Source organism: Schistocerca cancellata, chromosome 3, assembly GCF_023864275.1.
Source record: "Schistocerca cancellata isolate TAMUIC-IGC-003103 chromosome 3, iqSchCanc2.1, whole genome shotgun sequence".
NCBI lineage: Eukaryota > Metazoa > Arthropoda > Insecta > Orthoptera > Acrididae > Schistocerca > Schistocerca cancellata.
The window spans coordinates 554,122,675-554,144,085 of NC_064628.1; the positions used below are offsets into that span (position 1 = coordinate 554,122,675).

The 21,411-nt window shown below is 37.2% G+C and overlaps 1 protein-coding gene across 1 annotated transcript in view; it reads right to left on the reverse strand.

Annotated features, from left to right (window-relative positions):
- The window catches only part of LOC126176425 (uncharacterized), a gene marked incomplete at its 3' end in the record, with an annotated part of 132,705 nt that overhangs the window by 63,003 nt on the left and 48,291 nt on the right, over positions 1-21,411 (reverse strand). The window contains exon 4 of the mRNA XM_049923581.1: positions 14,221-14,288. Within this exon, the coding sequence (XP_049779538.1) occupies positions 14,221-14,288 (68 nt within the window). The remainder of the gene's footprint in view (positions 1-14,220; positions 14,289-21,411) is intronic.

Sequence of the window (21,411 nt, forward strand, 5' to 3'; positions counted from 1 at the left end):
TTTAGTGTTGTGACTGTGATTTACACAGTTTGTCCTAAATTCTTCCTTTTTATTAACTAAGAATACCAAAGAACTGTCTTTCTTGTCACATAAGTGTAAGAATTCTTAAATTATCATAGAAGCTTCAATAAGATTTTTGGTTACTAAGTTTACACTTTTATTTTTATGACCTTAACTACATCATTGCAGATTTAGTTAGTTAGTTCATGTTCCATGGATCATTTGCACAATAAATCATAATGATATGGTGACATGGGATGAATCATTTATATTCAAATCACAAATTATTTTGTAAATGTGGTTACATGCTGAACATTTATGAGCACCTATTCATTTTTGCTACTGTGAGACTCATCTCTTCTTCTGAACAAATACCCATAGCTCTTAAGGTATACATTTTAGAGGCCATATTTACTAGATATTTTTTCTTGTTTCGGTCCATACTGCCTCCTGTAAAAGTATGGGAACCAAAGAGCTTGCAGCAGAAGAGATGTATTTCACAGTATTGGAGATGAACAAGTGCCCATAGCTCTCAAGATGTGAAGAATGCAAGGAGAGTTCTATAAACATGGCCTCTCAATTTATGTAGCACATAAATCACATGTGTTTGCCTGGAGCATAATTTATCTGTTTGTGTATCCCAGTTAAGACTTAGATCAGTATTAAAGGCAAGAAGTTTCATTGATTTATTTTTCCTGTTTGGGGGGATTTAAACTAAATATGTCTTTTGTTTTGCTACTATTAATGTGCATTGTATTAGCCACAAACCAGGAAGCTCACCTATCTATTGCTACCACTACATTCAGTTGTAACTCACCCATGTGGTATTCTGAGCAGTTGGTGTGGTGTAATCTGCATAAAGTTCAGCATTACAGTTCAATATAAAAGGCAGATCATTTATATATATAATAAACAGAAATGGCCCAAGAACATAACCCTTGGCTCCCCTTTTGTAACTGGTAAGCAATCAGAGTTTTGGTTATTTGCACGCACTAACTTTTCCCTATTGCTTAGGTTTGACCACAGTAGGAGAAGAGCACTCTCCTATTCCATAGTAATGCAACTCTCTTATTAGGATAGTGTGACACCTTGCATGAAAGATTTTCCTTAAATCCAATAGTGTCACACAGCTTATTGGTTATTCTCAGAACAGTCACATATTTTTAAATGCTGTCAACTGCTTTCACAGTAGAGAATGTCGATCTAAGGCCATATTGTGCATAGCAGATGAGGTTATTACATTTAAAATATTCATTGATTTGCTGGGACATATGGTACTCTGTTATTTTATAAATTATTGGAACAAGTGAAATAGGTCAGTAATTGTTAGGTGTAAATTTGTTAAGGGCAGCTTGGTTTATGGATGTTTTTAGGCATTCTGTATGGTATCCCTCCATTAATATCTTGTTTATCATCTTTGTTAAGAGGCACAATTACTTCTTTTTTTATGTCATCACTTAAAACTTCTGAGCTAATAGGCCATGGTCAATGTATAAAACTTTTTCCTAATGTTTCATCTCTAACTGTGGAAGACATCTTCAGTAGTAAAGCTGTGAACTGCAACCAGAACTCAAGGGAGCTCTGAGTACATGACCAGTGTAGAGGGCACCACAGCCCTTAACATAACATCGGCTATGATATTATCTTTAGTGATTCCAACATTCTTGATTGAAAGTAATCAGTTGTCATTCTTACATTGCAACTCTGACATCCAGATTTTATATAATTTGATATCTTTCTCTTTCCTGTAAAAATTATTATGCTGTTTCTAAATCTCAATAGTCTCCCTATACATGTGCCCATGATAATGTGATGTTTTTGATATTATGCTTGTCACACTGAATTTTATTTCATGATCACCTTCATGGTAAACATGTTCGATTATGGCTGATTTATCTTTATGTCCCAGATGGCAATTCCTCTTCTGTTCATCATGATGGATGTTAACATTTATTTTTGTGGCACCAATATTAACCAGACTGCAACTACAAGGAATTTTAGATAAACCTAGTGTAGCCAATTGATGTTGTATATCTTTTACCAATCTTAAACATGCTTTTAGCTTCCAGGTGGGTCTGCTGGTTGTTTCTACACAACACCTGCTCAAGACTTTCCCAACATGATCTGTAATCTGACATATGAATGGAGGGAAAACTTTCCCCTTGGATGGCCATTGTTCCTCATTGGTCCTGATTCTCTCCCTAAGGCAAAGTTGTTAGAATAACCATTCTTCTTGAATGTAGACCATAGATGTTCAACCTCATCTTTTAAGTTAATTCAGTTCACAAATTTTGTACCCCCCTACATATCAAAATTTTAATCACACTTCCTTTTTGTCTGGGGTGGTGGTACTGGTCAGTATGACTGGCTTTTTTGTATACCCTATGGCCCAATGTTCCATCCTCTCACTTGATAACACATATTCAGAAACTTCAGCTCGCCATTATTCTCCATCTCCATAGTAAATTGTATTTTCAGATTGATTCCATTGAGATGTATCACTGAATTTTTGCTAGTCTCTGGATTTTCTTTCTGAACAGCAATGCTTCATAAACTCCACTATTATTGATCAAAGAATCCACTTTTCATTCCACCACTCTCCTCGTCACCACCAGTGCAAGTGGTCATAAACTCTTCTCTGCCTATCCAGAATAGGACAGAAAAGTAAAAATATTTTAAGGTACTATATCCTCAGAGAGCTTTTCAGATTATTTCTGTCTGAACAACATTTATTCCTCAATGGTATTTGTTGCTAATAATTAAATTTTACTCCAGTTGAATTGTTAGTTACTCAACTACAATATAAGGATGAAATAATTTTTTAAACAAGCATAGTCTCTCTATGTAGGGTTCAGATTGTGGTTATTCCTTATGTTCCAAAAGTTTTCAGCAATCTAATACGAAGGAAGAAATTATGAGTCAGCAGTCCATGATCATCACAAGCACCAGCAGCAGCCATTTGACAACCACTACTACTGGATAAATGCTTCCACCTTATTTCTTCCTGTATCAATTCCATGCATCTACATTGCTCTAAGATGCTCTCTAATGTGTTGTACACGTCTAACATTACATTGTTGCTTCAGCTTTTTCCTCAATTAGTGGAATCAAGTAAAGTGCTTTCTTAGTCAATCTACCATCTATTCATATGGCTACAGGTCCTGAACACCTAAATTCTTTTTCATTAGAGATGTAATTAGATGTTGTACTCCAGTGCCTTCCCTGGTACATTTATTTGTTTTTGTGTCCCTGCAAGTGATTCCCTACATGCACCTCCTAATTGATTGCTGAGCAAACCTCAGTTTTTAATGGTTTTTGCATTGAAAACCATATGTCACTGAAGTAAGTCATAACTGGTGGTAATACATGATATTTGTGAACTTTGTATTTCCAACACATCAGAAGCTTAGTCTTGCAAACTCTGTTTAGTTCATCAGAAGCACTTCAGTTGTTTATGTGCTGTTTATTTCTCTTAAAATCTATTCAAAACTGCTTTATTAAGTTATTCAGGAAGTTTTAAAAAATGTGTCTGCACTTGAGACAAAGATTGCGATGTCATTGACAGAATGAAAGTGGTTCATATGTTCTCCAAAACACATATTCCTTATTTATTTTCCCAGTTAAAAGATCTGAACATTTTCCTAGTGTCGCTGTGAACAGTTTTAATGATGTTGAAGTGTTTTTTCTCTTGTAAGATTTAATTTCCTACTATGTTAATGAAGTTTAATAGAAGTTAAAGTGTTAATTTATATATGCTTTAGCATGCTGTAACACAATGGCTAGAGGACAAATGCAAGGATGTAGAGGAATATATCATTAGGGGTAAGATAGATACTGCCTACAGGAAAATTAAAGAGACCTTTGGGGAAAAGAGAACCACTTGCATGAATATCAAGAGCTCAGATGGAAACCCAGTTCTAAACAAAGAAAGGAAAGCAGAAAAGTGGAAGGAGTATATGGAGGGTCTATACAAGAGAGATGTACTTGAGGACAATATTATGGAAATGGAAGAGGATGTAGATGAAGATGAAATGGCAGATATGATACTGCATGAAGAGTTTGACAGAGCACTGAAAGACCCAAGTCGAAACAAGGCCCCAGGAGTAGACAGTAATCCATTAGACTACTGATAGCCTTGGGAGAGTAAGCCCTGACAAAATTCTACTGTCTGGTGAGCAAAATGTATGAGACAGGCAAAGTACCCTCAGTCTTCAAGAAGAATATAATAATTCCAATCCCAAAGAAAGCAGGGGTTGACAGATGTGAAAATTACCAAACTATCAGTTTAATAAGACATGGCCAGAAAATACTAACATGAATTCTTTACAGACAAATGGAAAAACTGGTAGAAGCCGACCTCTGGGAAGATCAGTTTGGATTCTATAGAAATGTTGGAAGGCATGAGGCAATACTGACCCTATGACTTATCTTAGAAAATAGATTAAAGAAAGGCAAACCTACATTTCTATCATTTGTAGACTTAGAGAAAGCTTTTGACAATGTTTACTGTAATACTTTCTTTCAAATCCTGAAGGTGGCAGGGGTAAAATACAGGGAGCGAAAGGCTATTTACAATTTGTACAGAAACCAGATGGGAGTTATAAGAGTCGAGGGGCATAAAAGAGAAGCAGTGGTTGGGAAGGGAGTGAGACAGGGTTCTAGCTTATCCCTGATGTTATTCAATCTGTATATTGAGCAAGCAGTAAAGGAAACAAAAGATAAATTCGGAGTAAGAATTAAAATCCATGGAGAAGAAATAAAAATTTTGAGGTTTGCTAATGACATTGTAATTCTGTCAAAGACAGCAAAGGACCTGGAAGAGCAGCTGAATGGAATGGACAGTGTGTTGAAAGGAGGATATAAGATGAACATAGTTTTGCTATTTGGGAAGCAAAATAACTGATGATGTTCAAAGTAGAGAGGATATAAAATGTAGACTGGCAATGGCAAGGAAAGCATTTCTGAAGAAGAGAAATTTGTTAACATCGAATATAGATTTAAGTGTCAGGAAGTAGTTTCTGGAAGTATTTGTATGTAGTGTAGCCATCTATGGAAGTGAAACATGGACGATAAGTAGTTTGGACAAGAAGAGAATAGAAGCTTTTGAAATGTGATGCTACAGAAGAATGCTGAAGATTAGATGGGTAGATCACATAACTAATGAGGAGGTATTGAATAGAATTGGGGAGAAGAGAAATTTGTGGCACAACTTGACTAGAAGAAGGGATTGCTTGGTAGGACATATTCTGAAGCATCAAGGGATCATCAATTTAGTATTGGAGGGCAGTGTGGAGGGTAAAAACCGTAGAGGGAGACCAAGAGATGAATACACTAAACAGATTCAGAAGGATGTAGGTTGCAGTAGGTACTGGGAGATGAAGAAGCTTGCGCAGGATAGAGTAGCATAGAGAGCTGCATCAAACCAGTCTCTGGACTGAAGACCACAACAACAACAACAAAAATGCTGTAACACATTTAATGAATACCTTGTTTCTCAAGAGCTGTGTTAAAATTGTGGCAAATAACAATATTTTCATGCAGCCTCACTTAATTCTTGAATAATATTCTAGATAAATCCTTTGGCCTTATTTAGTACATTCAGAATCCAATAGAGGGTCATTAAATAAAGTATTAATGTTAAATATGTAATTCATGTAAATCTGCATTCATAGTATTTAACATATTTACATTACAGGACCCCTTATAGTCTTTAAACAAATGTAAATTATAAAGACAAACTGCAGCAAAACTGTAATATGTACATATTGACAGGTTTAACACTGATCTTCAGATCACTCAGTAACAGTGGACTCAACCAGAAGTGAATTTCTAACTTCTTAAAAAACTCCCTAATATTACAAAATCAATCAACAAGAGATGGGTTTCACATTCAGTTTCATATTGCAAGTATTTTATTTGACTGTAAGTAATAAGTAAAGTTCTGGCACAAATCCAGCTGCACAGTGTAGTTGTTCAGGTAAGTGTGTGTGTGTGCAAAGATGTATGTGTTATGTTCACTGTAACTCAAAAAAGGATTTTTCCAAAAGATAGCAAAGTTTTCAGCCTAGTTAATGTTCCACTCTGTGATTAATAGCAGATAAACTGCAGCTATACTGTAAACCTGAAGAGACAGCAGCTCTCTCCAGAACAACAGTTTTCATACTACTGTATTTGAAGGACTCATAGACATGCTTTTTCTTTGAACAGTTGCCTCCAAAATTCAGGTGAATCTTATACACAAAATTAATATAAAAATGTCCATTGTTAGAGTTAAAATTCCTATCAATCTTAAAAATGGCCATATATTTGATGCTGCAGGAAATCTATCTCTATCTGGCAACACCAGATTGACTGTCTTGTTTTTCCATTACTATTGCAACCTAGCAGTAGTTGTATCATAATTGTGCAGTGGAGATAAATGTTGCAAGCTGTGTTGCTAACACCAATCGTGGATTACATCTGCATTTCCTCACTCACATCTCTTCTCTCCACAATGGCCTAATACATTCCCTTAATTCTGCCACCAGTCATGGTGTGAACCAACTGTCTCTTGAGCCACTTATAACTTGATCAGTGACATCAAATTTCAAAAGAAAGAAAATAGGATGAAGTCAAGTGACACTTTGAGTAAGAACTTAAAATCAAGATAAACCATACTAGGAAGAAATGTAAAATCAGGAAATTTTTAGTATTGATCTTATGTGTTTTTCACAGGAGCTACAAATTTGTGTTATAAAATTGCAGATGTAAAATTGTAGAATGTAAAATTGACATTCCATTGCATTATGTACTGCCAGATTGCTCCTAATATCATTAAGCTGCTTATATTATTTTGTTCACAGGCTTCAAAGCACTGATGCCATTTCCTTATTCTTTTCAGTAATTTGGAAGGGCTATGGTTCAGCAGTTCTAGTTCTAACATTTACTGCATAGGCACTCTTTCCACAGCTTCATTATCATTTTGTCCTTAAATATTAGAACATCTAAAGTAACAATATTATGAAAAGGATAATTGCTACTCACTATATAGCGGAGATGCTGAGTCACAGATAAGCGCAACAAAAAGACTGTCAGAAAGTAAGTTTTTGGCCAACAAGGTCTTTGTAAAACACACACACACACACACACACACACACACACACACACACACACATTCACATGCGCATGCAAACACAACTCACATACACATCACTATAGTCTCTGGCAGCTGGAGCCAGACTGCCAAAGACTGTGGTCATGTATGAGCAAGTTGCATTTGTGTCTGTGTCTGTGTATGTGTGTGTGTGTGTGTGTGTGTTTTTGTCCATGTCTGACAAAGGCCTTGCTGGCTGAAAGCTTACTTTTCGACAGCCTTTTTGGTGTGCCTATCTGCGACTCAAAATCTCTGCTGTATGGTGAGTAGCAGTATCCTTTCCACAATATTGTTGCATTCCATCCTGAATTTTTCATTGTTTTGACATCTAAAGTAAGCTTTAGACTAAATTTCATGACAAATTCACAGCTTTACTTCTGCCAGTATCTCATCTCCTACCTTCCAAACTTTACAGAAGCTCTCCTGTGAACCTTGCAGAACTAGCACTCCTGAAAGAAAGGATGCTGTGGAGACACTCCGCTGCAGAGTGAAAATTTCATTCTGGAAACAGTATGTTTAGTTTACATTTTCAAGTTTGCTCTCATTGCATAGTTGATGTCTATTTTCAAGCATCTGTCACTTCAGGTTTTCAGCATTTTTACATGATGCTTTTTCTAACGGTCAAACAAATCTGTAACCATTCATGTCATTGTTTGTATGAATTGTATCCTCAAGATACAAGAATTGTACATCAAAATAGAATGTACAACTGTTTTATAACAAGTTAACAAATTTCCTTTGTAAACTAATTGCATTTTTCTAGTATCATGCCAATTAATCAAAGTCTGTCACCTGGTTGACCTGTGAGGTGGAATCCAAAATTTTCAGGACTGGTGCTGCCATCTGGAAAGTAGGAGTAGTAGATATTTGCACCACTAGGTGGCAAGAGCTACATATCTGATGAGTCAGTGTGTGGAGTGGCATTCAGCTGGAAGGACGTATGAAGTGTCCACAGTGATTTCCGTAATACTCTGTGTTTGGTGTGTGGCGATTGCACAATGGATCATCGAACAGAACAGCACATGTGTATCAAATTCTGTGTGAATCTTGGGAAAAGTGCTACAGAGACCCTTGCAATAATTCAACAAGTGTTTGGGGGACAGAGCATGAGCCATATGCGTGTGTTCCAGTGGAAGAGCCCGGACTCTCCAAGACCCAAAGAAGTGAGAGAGGTGAAGAGCAAAGTGAAGAGCATGATCATCATTTTCTTTGATACCAAGGGAATTGTGCACAAAGAATTCATCCCACCCATCAAAACAGTGAATTATGTGTACTACTGTGATGTTTTTTGACAGCTCCATGAAAACGTGCAGCAACAATGGCCCGATGTTTGGTGTCAAGGGAACTGGCTGCTGCATCATGACAATGCACCCTGTCACTAGTCCTTGCTCACGATGACCTTTTTGGCAAAAAACAACATGGTGGTACCCTACCCACCGTACTCTCCACATTTGGCACCTTGTGACTTCGCGCTATTCCCAAAACTCAAACTCAAGTTGAAAGGCCATCGGTTCGACACTCTAGAGAGGATTCAAGAAGCATCACTGATGGTGATAAACACCCTCAAAGAACAGGACTTCCAGAAAATGTTTTACCAGTGGCAGAAGCACTGGGACTGGTATGTACGTGTGGATGGGGATTACTTCGAGGGTGATGGTGACCATTAGTCCAAAGGTAAGGTTTTCAACAGATGGCAACAGCAGTCCTGAAAATTTTTGTATGAATGAGCTCATGTGATCATTCCATTGCATACACTCACAGACTTCTACACCCAGATAGATGTATGAGTTCACTGACTCCTATAGTGAATTGAAAGGTTCACTTTCAGAACACAATAAATGACAGATAAGTTGCAGGTCAATGAAGACCTATGTAAATAGAAAATGCACATTAATGAAGATCTAAGTGAAAAGAAAATTTCTGCATGCCATTTCTTAATTATTCCCATAACATACCCCATAGCACAGTGTAGCCAAATCCCAAATGTGTGTCACTGGACAGTGTTATAACGTACACAGAGAAGTAAGGTACATAAGTAAATATTTAAATCCTGTCATATTTCACCAAAGGCATTCAATAAGTACAGTTTAGTGGATAGATTTCACATCAAGTGGAAGATGACAATCTTTTTATAAGTAATGTGATACAGGCAGACAATGCAGCTCCACTCATGAAGACATTTTCAACATCCACAAGAACCATTATTGGTCAGAGCACAACCCACATGTCACCCATGAACATGACTTTCAGGCATGCTTTGACATAAACCTGTGGGCTGGAATTGTGGGAGGAGTGCTTTTGGCCCTCACCTTTTGCTGGAAAAGTTGAATGTACCCCTGTTTGTATGTTTCTCTGCTATACTTTGCCAGACACATTAGAAAATATTCTGGGCACTGATAACCTTGCCGCCGGCTGGAGTGGTCGAGCAGTTCTAGGCACTACAGTCCGGAACTGCGCAACTGCTGCAGTCGCAGGTTCAAATCCTGCATCAGACATGGATGTGTGTGATATCCTTAGGTTAGTTTAAGTAGTTCTAATTTCTAGGGGACTGATGACCTCAGAAGTTAAGTCCCATAGTACTCAGAGGCATTTGATAACCTTGCCATTGAGCACCTATAAGCTCCAAAAACACACTGAAAATGTTTCACTTTCCCTGTTTGGTGTCAGCTATGTCTTCAGCGTGATGGTGCACTGCCACTCTTTGGAATTAATGTGCATAATGAAGTGTTTCCAAGGCAATAGATTGCTCATGTTGGTCCAGGCTCCAGTTCCCTGGACCTTAATCCAAGAGATTTTTATTTGCCAGGCACTTAAAGAAACAAGTTTGTCACACTCCACCCATGGATGTACATGACGTAATAGCTCATGTGCATGCTGCTACAACAATATTGGATGCAGATGTGTTATGTGTGGTCCTGTGAAGTATGATCCAGTGAGTGGTGAAGTGTTTGTAAACGCAAGATGGTCACATTGAACATCTTCTCTGAAGTGAGGATTGCTAGTAGGTATACATACCACCTCTGTGAAAATAAATCTAGACAACAAACATGGAGAATGGTATTATTGTGTCTAGCATGCCTAATGTGACTTAATGTCGATTAGACCATCAGTGAGAGAACACTGCATGTTTCTGCTGCTAATAAGGCAAGTACACCATTCGTTTATTACATATTTTTACAAGCTTCAAACAGGAGCAACTTATTTTCAGTTACTAGTACATTTTTATAATTTCTTGCATGTTTGACTGCTTACTAGGAACAACCTTTTATTTTTAAAACAGTATAGCGTACACTACCGCCATTGCTATCGACCCTCGTATTGTACAGGCTTTTGCTTGTTTTGATTAGAACAGCTCAGTGACACTTAGACCATCAGTGACAGCCACTTGAGTTCCTACTGCTAATAAGATGAGTACACCATTCGTTTATTACATATTTTTATGAGTTTCAAACAGGAGAGACTTCAGTAATGGATAGGCACCGTGATTGCTATGTACAGATGTGAGCTGAGTTGGTGACCCTTTGCTCACAGCTCCAGCCAGTGTTGCCTTTCATAACACAGCTTGAGGCTGCTGCCATGGACATCACTGTGGGGGTTCAGATGTGGAGATGCGAGGGACATTGAGTGCAACCCACGTGTCCCCCTATCAGTCCACTGCTGTGACCACCCCGGGTACTGCCTAGACTGAAGTTGACCCCTCACCCATGGTTGAGTGGGAGATCATTCCAAGGTCTAGCAGGCAGCAAAAGACCTTCTGAGGGGCTGGTAGTAGGGCTTCCCCGGTTCATTTGACGAACTGTTTTCAGGGGTTATCTGTGGCTGATGATGTCTCTGAGCTGGATGCAGTTGTCCCCCTGTTCCAGAGGAAGCTTCTCGGACCTCAAGATCTGGGCATTCACAGAGGGTGGGTTTGCTGGTAGTTGGGAGCTCCAACATTAGGTGCTTAAAGTGTCTCCTTAGGAACATGGCTGCCAAGGAGGGGAAGGAAGTCAGTGTGCACTCCGTGTGCATACCAGGGTGGGAGCATTCTGGATGTGGAATGAAAGCTTCTGGATGCCATGAAGAGTATAGGGTGCAGCCAACAGCAGGTGGTGGCCCATGTTGGTACCAATTACACGTGACACTTTGGATTTGAGGAGATTCTCTCTGGTTTTGAGCAGCTAGTAGAAATGGTAAAGACTACCAGTCTTGCTTGCAAGGTTAAGGCAGAGCTCACCATCTGCAGCACCGTTGACAGAACTGACTGTGGTCCTTTGGTGCAGAGTCAAGTGGAGGATCTGAATCAGAGGCTCAGGCAGTTCTATGACTGTGTAGGCTGCAGATTCCTTGACTTGCACCATCACCGGCTGGAGTATCCGTGCGGTTCTAGGCGCTACAGTCTGGAGCTGAGCGACCGCTACAGTCACAGGTTCGAATCCTGCCTTGAGCATGGATGTGTGTGATGTCCTTAGATTAGTTAGGTTTAATTAGTTCTAAGTTCTAGGTGACTGATGACCTCAGAAGTTAAGTCGCATAGTGCTCAGAGCCATTTTTTTGAACTTGAGCCATTGAGCATTGTGTTTTCGGGTTCCAGTTAATAGGTCAGGAGTCTATTACACACAGGGAGCAGCTACAATGGTAGTGGGTGCTGTGTGGAAGGGACTGGGCAGTTTTTAAGGATAGAGGATCTCAGGAAACCACAGAAAGGGCATCCGTCTAAAAGGGGCAGGTAAAACACGGTAAGGTAGTTGTAGAAACAATCAGTATTGCAGCTGTAAATTGTTGTAGCTTAGTTGGAAAAGAACCAGAGCTCCAAGCCTGAATAGAAAGCACTGAAGCTCAAATAGTTATAGTTATAGAAAGCTGGCTAAAGCCAGAAATAAGTTCATCTGAAATTTTTTCAAATGACCTAACAATGTTCAGAATGGATAGATTAAATACAGTTGGCAGTGGAGTATTTATTGCTGTCAGAAGTAGTTTACCTTGTAGTGAAACTGAATTAGATAGTTCCTGTGAAGTAGTACGGGTAGAGGTTATACTTGACAATCAGACTCAACAGTTAATTGGATCATTTTACCAACCCCCTGACTCAGAAGATATAGTTGCTGAACATTTCAAAGAAAACCTGAGTCTCATTTCAAACAGGTACCCCACTCATGCAATTATAGTCAGTGGTGACTTCAATCTGCCCTTGATATTCTGGAAAAATTATACATTTAAAGGCAGTGGCAGGCATAAAACGTCATCCGAAATTGTACTGAATGCTTTCTCAGAAAATGATTTTGAACAATTAGTTCATGAGCCCACTTGAAGTGTAAATGGCTGCAAAAGCATACTTGACAAATAGGGAGTCTCATGACAAATATAGGGATTAGCTACCACAAGGCAGTTGCTGCTAGGCTGAATACCATAACAGCCACAACTACAAAAAGAAACACAAAGTACATCTATTTAAAAAAAGTTGATAAAAATGTTCTTAATGCCTTTTTAGGAGACAGTGTCCACTCCTTCCAATCTGCTCACATAAGCATAGAAAAGATGAATGATTTCAAAGAGATAGTATCAATGGCAACTGAGAGCCATTTCCTCATCTCAATGAGCTAATGAGCCAGTTCAGGCATAGCACAGCATTCATGCTAGCTGTTCTTGGTCAAGCTGCACACAGTTACAGCATTGCCTGAACCTCGTTCTTTTAAACTGAATTTCTATTAAACCTACTGGTGGGACTAGGTTTTGCTAGATACACTTTTTTCTTCAGTAGGGATGAGGAATCACATGCCCACAGTCAAGTGCAGCATTAGTTCTTCATCTGCACTCATACGGTAACTTTTCTAGTATGTTGATGTTGTTGCAATCTACAGTTTAAAAACTCCTTTGATGCAGCTCTCCATGCTAATACATCCTGCTCAAGTCTCTTCATGTCTTAAGATATTCTGATATCTGCTCTGTAGTAAAATCTCTTGAGAAACAAGTCATTCATTCAATACATTGTAGCATACTGAAAAAAATATATTATGGTAATGTTAGAGTTTTGTTAGACTTACCTGGGATAGTGAGAAAGTTACAAATGAAAGAAACTTCAGTCAAGAATTGTACATATTATGGAAACTATTAGCAGCAGTGTTAGAGGAAGTTTGCAGAGACTTAAAGTGGATAAACAGACTTAGAATGTGTGTTAATGGACCACATTTGAAACACCTTTGTGTCATTGATGACACTGTACTGTTTTCCTCTAATGCAGGCAGATATCAGATCAGCAGCAAGAAAAAAAAAGATCATAGAGTAAGTCTGAAAGTAGGCCTGAAAAGCATTTATAAAATTACAAAAAAATGTAATCAAACATTTGAAATGAAATAATGGAAATCTGTAATGGACACAACAGCCATTTGTATGTGTGAATTATGAATGTGTGTGAGTTTTGTTGTCCGTGCCTGATGAAGGACTTAGTCCTGGTAGCTACATAATACCTAGCAGTATTTTTTCATTGTGCCTGTCTGCCATTCAACATCTGCTCTGTGTGGTGAATAGCAGTATTCTTTCAAGTAAAAATCAGTAATTTTTACCATCTAAATATGGAAAACTAACTGATTTGAAAAGGGAAGCCCACAATCAGTAAGAACTACCAGCTTTTATCTTTCAGTAATGATAAATAGACTTTTAATCCAAAAACCATTAAAAAACTCAAATTACTCAACAAGCAATGGAGAGATTCTTGTTCAGAAATACTAGAAAGGATCAGAACACAAATAAATAAGTCAGGGAACAGACTGATGTAGAAGTCACATTTATGAGAATTGTGGAAATGGAATGGAAGTGACTGGACATGTAGACCAGAGAACAGATGGTTTGTGGATCTAGGAAGTTCTTTGCTGTATCCTGAGAGGTAAGAAAAGGTCTAAATGATGGCCTTATCAAAGATGCGTAGCTAACATTCAAAAACATACAGGGGCAATAAGGATGTGTGTAGCTGAAGAGTAATGTATGTAAAAGTCTAAAGAAGGCTTTTACTTATCTTTGAATTTCAGTCAGCTGACAACTATGATAACAGTGATGATGATAAAGAATCATGAATGTAGTAAAAACTCTATTCTGTCTGTTTCTTGATTTACCTCATTTGCAGCACTGCACAGGAAACTGGAACTTAAGGAATCTGCAGTGCTTGCTGCTGACAGAGAACCTGCAACACATAAATGATGTGCAACTCAGTGAAATCAGTATTATTGATAACAGAATAGTATAACTGGATAGAGTTCTTTATTCTTACTGTTTCTTTTCTATTAATTAATTAATTTTTCAAAACTAAAGGTGGTAAAAAGCTCAACAGGAAATGGACAGTGCAAACTATTGTTAGATCTGCAACACTTGGGATGAGTGCAACTTGTGTCAGACAGAGAGAAGTCCATCCAACACAGAGAATATGATGTAGATTCATTCATTCATTTATTCAGTGATCATGTGCCATAGGTCCTATTATGAAGGAAAATCTTCTGGGTTGATGCTAGAATAAAGGTATTCATTAACAAAATAGAGACAGATGGTAAAAGCCATATCTGTACACTGTATAAAAAATGAACTACCAATAATATGATACATAACTTGTAGGCTGTATTTTAAACTGCAAAATTAACAGAAAATGAGCCAATGTGAAAATAGCTGGCTTCTTGAACTATATTAAGTAGTTGCTGTTTATCTCTACTGCTAGTTTAATATTTTGCTATTATTTATTTTAAAAAGATAGACATGTTAGGTAGGGTTTATTGTCCCAATAACAATGAGACTGCTAGAACAGAAATGCAGATCATAGCATTCATAATGATACTGTCATTTTTATAGTGAACATAGCAATTTGTTTGGCAGAAGACAGAAATCTTCAATCCTTGGAACGAAATAATCAGATAATTTATAGAAATAGTGGCAAAAAATGTTAATTTTCTTGTTACTTTGTAGGAATTATGAATTTCTTGCTTATGTCTGAGTAAGCAAACTGAAGGCCTTTGCACTAGAGTAGAGAACACCACTTTGACCCTTGGGCAACAAAGCAATGTATATATGAAAATGAATATATTGAACTGAAATTATAAAATTTCAAACAAACAAAATAATCTGTTCACAGCAGAAATAGACATTAACAGTAATACATCAAAAGGAACACCGCCTGTTAAATTTCTTTGGGATGCATATATTCCATTGTGTTAATTTATAGGAATGTTCTAGTAGAACCCTTAAAGTCTGTCCAGCAATTGATAGTGTATTTGCAATGATGATAACTGCCTTGTTGAGTATCCTGAATGTCTCATGAGGCCCTTCACAGACACTACACCCCAAATCTGGTCCTCAAACAGATCTACCATGCTATACCCTCACACATCCAAAATCCTTCCACCACCTTCAAAGATTGGTTACAGAGGAAAGCCCCCTTTGTCACCCAGTATCACTCCAGTATGGAACAATTAAACCATAACCTTCACCAGTACTTCACTTATCTATCATCAAGCCCATAAATGAGGGAAATCCTATCAAAGATCCCTTAGATCCTTTCCACTCCTCCTAAAGTGGTATACAGTCACTCACTCATACACAACTTCCTGTTTCATCACCAAGCCACTCTACTTTCAAACCCCTGTCACAGGGACCATATCCCTGGGGTGACCCAGGTGCAAGACCTGGCCAAGTCAGCACTTTTTCCTCCAGTCTGGTTGTTGGTTTACCCTATCCCACTAGAGACAGGGCCACCAGTGAAAGCAGCTGTGTAATGTACTAAATCTGCTTCAATCAACATGTGTGTGTGTGTGTGTGTGTGTGTGTGTGTGTGTGTGTGTGTGTGTGTGTGTGTGTGTGTGTGTGTGTGCATGTTTTTGTACTATAGCTTGACAAAGGATTTATTCTGAATATAGAATTATCTTCTATTGCAATGCAGGTAAAGTAAATACGGTATTTATTAGCCAATGAGAGCAGTAAAAATATTGGCTACTTAGGACAAACACACCTTGCAAAGGTCTCTTGAAATACTTTGAAATCCTTCCAATCATTCCCAAGTAAATGTACACTGAGCTGACAAAAGGCCTGAGATACCTCTTGAGATTGTGTGGGGGGCCTCCTTTTGCCCAATGTAGTGTAGAAACTCAGTGTGGAATGGACTCAACAAATTGTTGGACGCCCCTGCACAAACATTGGGCCATGCTGTCTCTATAGCTGTCCATGACTGTGAAAGTGTTCAAAATGCAGGATTTTATGCACGAACTGACCTCTCAACTATGTCCCACAAATTGTCATTGGGATACATTTCAGGCAATCTGGGTAGCCAAATCATTCCCTCCAATTGTCCAGAACATTCTTCAAACAGATCGTGAACAAGTGTGGCCCGATGACATGAAGCACTCTCGTGCATAAAAATTCCACCTTTTTTGGGAACATGAAGTCCATGAATGGCTGCAAATGGTCACCAGGTAGCTCAACATAACCATTTCCAGTCAATTTTCCATGTAAACACAGCCCACACCATTATGGAGCTATTACCATCTTTGTTGCTTGGTTGGCTGATTTGGGGGAGGAGATCACACAGTGATATCATCAGTCCCATTGGCTTGGGGAAGGATGCGGAAGGAAGTTGGCCATGTCCTTTCAAAAGAGCCATTGTGGCATTTGCTTGAAGTAATTCAGGGAAACCACAGAAAATCTAAATGAGGATGGCTAGATGAGTGTTTGAACCACTGTCCTGACAAATGCAAGTCCAGTGTGCTAACCACTGTGCCACCTCACTTGGTACTACCAGTTTGCACAGGGACTTGTTATCTACTTGTGTTCATGTCTTCATGGGGTCTGCACCACACTCGAACCCTACCATCACCTCTTACTAACTGAAATCAGGACTTGTCTGACCAGGCCAAAGTTTTCCAATCATCTAGGGTCTAACTGATGTGGTCTTGAGCCCAGGAGAAGTATTGCAGATGATGTCATGCTGTTAGCAAATCAATCAACTCGGTCATATCCTGCCATAGCCTATTAACACTATATTTTACCACACTGTTCTAACAGAGCCACTCATTGTACATCCCACATTGATTTCTGTGGTTATTTCATGCAGTGTTGCTTGTATGTTAGCACTGACAACTCTATACAAATGCTGCTGCTCTCAGTTGTTAAGTGAATGTCATCAGTGACTGCACTGTCTGTGGTGAGGGGCAATGCCTGAAAGTTTGTATTCTTAGCACACTCTTGATGCTGTGGATCTTGGAATATTGAATTCACTAATGGTTTCCAAAATGAAATGCCCCATATGTCTAGCTTCAACTTCCATTCCACATTCAAACCCATTAATTCCCATGGTGCATCCATAATCACGTCAGAAACCTTTGCACATGAATCACCGGAATACAAATGATAGCTCCACCAACGCACTGTCCTTTTATAACTTGTGCATGTGATGCTACCATTTGTTCATGTGCATATCACTGTCACATCACTTTTGTCACCTTAGTGTACTTATAAATTGTTAGTTTTCTTATTAATAACTAATTGAGTTCTGTTTCACACAACCACTGTTTGAAACAAAATATAATTTTCATGCACAATATCTTCTCTGTCCAGCATTCAAATTAAGATTTTTTATTGTGTTTGGTAGGTCTTCAGAAAATACCTTTCACAAACAGGGAATTAGAAACTCCTACATATTGAAAATTAAATTAAGGATTTTCATATTAGCCTGCCTTTATACAAATTATCTGGTTATCTAAACTTAAGAATTGAAGACTCATGACACCTGTCTGACAATAATGTTCATTATAAATTTTTCTTCACCATTAGAAATGTAAGTAAGTCTCATTCTTTATTAAATATCATTGTGGTCAGGTAAACTTTAATTTGTTACTTTAATAAAATCAGCACCTAATATAAATGGGAAAACACACCTTTCTCTTTCCTTACGGTTCACTAAGACCTGCAAAATGAAACAGGCTCTTACATTATACATTTGTCATTGCTATTGTCAGTTTTGGTGTATTTCAATTTTGAAACTTTGTAATTCATAAAAGCAAGAAGTATAAAGTTTCAATTTAGTTTTAATTTTTAAACTTTATAATTCCTGCACTATGAAGATTCAAATTAAAAATACACTACAATTGACAGTAATAATAACAAACATCTAATCTAAGAGCTTGTATCATTGTACAGATAAGTAAGGAAAGAGGAAGGTGTGTGTGTGTGTGTGTGTGTGTGTGTGTGTGTGTGTGTGTGTGTGTGTGTGTGTGTGTATGTATGTATGTATGTAAATCATTTATGACATTCTATTACAGTCTGTCATTGACATCAGTATCCAGTTAAATTATTATTATTATTCTGGATTTACAATGTGAGTACATTTTTCCAGCACCTATTCTAGATTACAGTAATTCACTAATTATTGTTCTCCACTCTTCTCTATTTGTCCATAAATCTTCAGGAATGTTGTTCTTCCTCATTGCTGACTGAACTCCCTGTTTCCATGTATCAGGTGGTCGTCCCCTTTTTCTTCTTCCAATTGGTACCCAGTCAATTATGCATTTTGGTAGCCTTTCCTGTTCCATTCGTCTGATGTGTCCATACCATTTAAGTTGTTTGTGCTCGATGAAATCGATAATTGAATTTTTACATTTCATCTTGTCTCTGATTACTTCATTTCTTATTCTTTCTCGTCTTGATATTCTTGCTGAATGTCTCCAGAAATCCATTTCTGTGGCTAATAATTTTGATTTCAGTTGCCATTTTGTTGTCCACACTTCTGAACCATATGTAATAATGCTCCTAACTATTGTTTTAAAAATCCTTATTTTGTTATCAGTTGTTATGTGTTTGTCCCAGAGAATTCCATTCAATAAAGAGATTGTCGTCTTTCCAGAATTTATTCTTGATCTAATTTCTTTGTCCTGTTTCCCATTATTTGTCATTTTCACACCTAAATATTTATATTCCTCAGTAGCTGTTAAATGAAAATTAAATAAATAAAGATGAATAAAAATGTCTTATTTTCCTACAAACATACTTTCTGCTAATTATTCTGTTTTAAATTTAGTACTGGAAAGCAGAGATAGTAGTTAGTAGTGAAATGATATTTTTATAAAGAGATTATATTAATTCAGTTTTTATCACATACTTCTCTCCTTTTAACAATAACTTGATTTATTTGACACATCTGATGGTTTTTCTTCATGACTGAATCTACAGAATAAAATCCACAAATGCATAAATTAGTTTCTGACCACTCCTTCTCTCAGTTACTTTAACTTGTTGAATATCCTTAAAGGTTAACATTTTCAGTGGGCATCTACTAAACATTAATTATTCATTCACTAAATACTGAAATATCAGTGATGTTATTTGAAATGCAGTGAAATTGATTATGTTTTCTACACTGGCCTTCAATGTATCAGGGGATAGACAAAATTCCATTAATGAAGCAGTCAATTCTAGGACTCCAGTATACTTTACAGTACAAATTTTATGTAGGAAAAGATAGATTCCTACTTACTGTAAAGATGGCATGTTAAGTTGCAGATAGGCAGATCTAAAAGATACTTATGGTTAAGCTTGTGAGTAAGTGTCTTTCAGTTGAGCCTGTCTGCAACTTAACATGTCATCTTTAGAGTAAGTAGCAATCTATCTTTTTCTAAAGTGTTGTAAAGTGTTGATATTTGTACATGGAGTTTTCACTGTTTGACAAATTTAACAGTATACCATTATGTTATGCAGTCTACTACATTCATTATGAGCAACAAAGAAATGTGCAAAATTTTAAAAATTTTATTTAAGACAGTTAGAATTAAGATTTAAACTGTTGTCCCAGATTTAGATAGCTATTACATGTTTGGGAAAATGTAATTAACATCAGTGAAAACATGTTCCTTCAATGAAATTAACAAAAAATATAATGTCAACAGCTGTGAAATTTTACAATATTTCTACATAAACAAACATTAATGGATGTAATTTTCACATTTCTCAATTAAAACATTTTGTTTTCTACAGGTGAAAGAATAGTAAGTTTTGTTTAAATATACTTCATTTCAAAGACTAGTGAAAGACAGAAAGTGGCAAATTTTAGAACTTTTTAAGAGAAATTTAAAATAAATTAAATAATAAATAATGTCCTTTTGAAGCATTAAAACAATGGATTCCAAAAAATGTGTTCTTTTGATACAACTGATGGTTCAACTATAATATTATTACCATTTTGTAAATTGTGAATTTCTAGAACTTTCTGGCAGACACAGTGAGGACGACATGTTCTAGACAGAGTCAACAACTCCCACATTGGCTACATACAATGTGATTTTATATACAATATCTCCTGAAGTAGACAATTTTAAAACTGTCGCAACTGTGGTCAAGGTTTAATAAACCTGTATCTTGCAACTAATCTGCTGCTATTTCTAATCCACTGTAGCTCTTTCACCCCTCAGTTGTTAAAGTGCAGCTACATTCAAAATCTTACTGCTTGTTTACATGTAAAAATGTTGGCATCAACCAAAATAAAATATTATGATTCGTGTAGCTAATATGGGAAGAATGGTTACATTTTTTTCCTTTGAGAATATGTTTGCAACAAAGTACATTAAAAATCTCAAGTTACATTTTCTGTTTGATGTCTGTGAAATACATGGTGTTTCAAAGTTCTTGCAGCTAACATCTATGAATATAACACATTATGGCGAACAACCTTTTTTAGAAACAAAATTTTCGTCAACATTTCCCAGCAATGCTAGGAATCCTTCTGTATTGGGTATGTCCCTGAGAATTGGCAGGGCATAGACACTATGCATATGTCTCATGTGTCACCTATAAGCCAGTCATTTGCTTTGTATGAAAGGGACAGGCCCAGCAAAATTAAAGTTCCTGACTTCTTCTAAATATCTTTCTCCGTCTAGAGACACTAATTATTACAGTTTTCTTATTTAAAATCACTGTATCAATTTATGGAGTAGGTAGTATGCAGCACACCTTGAAGCAGAACCTGCTAGTTTGCTGAAATCTCACTATCCCAGGGCTGGTAAATATTAAAGGATGCCTAATGACACCAGGAAGCATCAGTGAACATTTTCTCCATAACAAAAATTGTTCCCCTTGATATTATCTATCATCCCTAGATGTTTGAGGCAAAGACTCTGAAACACCCTATTAGATACCTATAGATTGTGGATGTACTAACACCACCAAGGTTTGTAATAAGGATAAGAATGCACTCCTTTTACTGCAAACTCATTCCATATCACTGAAAGTTCTCCATCTTTGGGATCTATGGGACACGATGAGCAATGAATGAATGAATA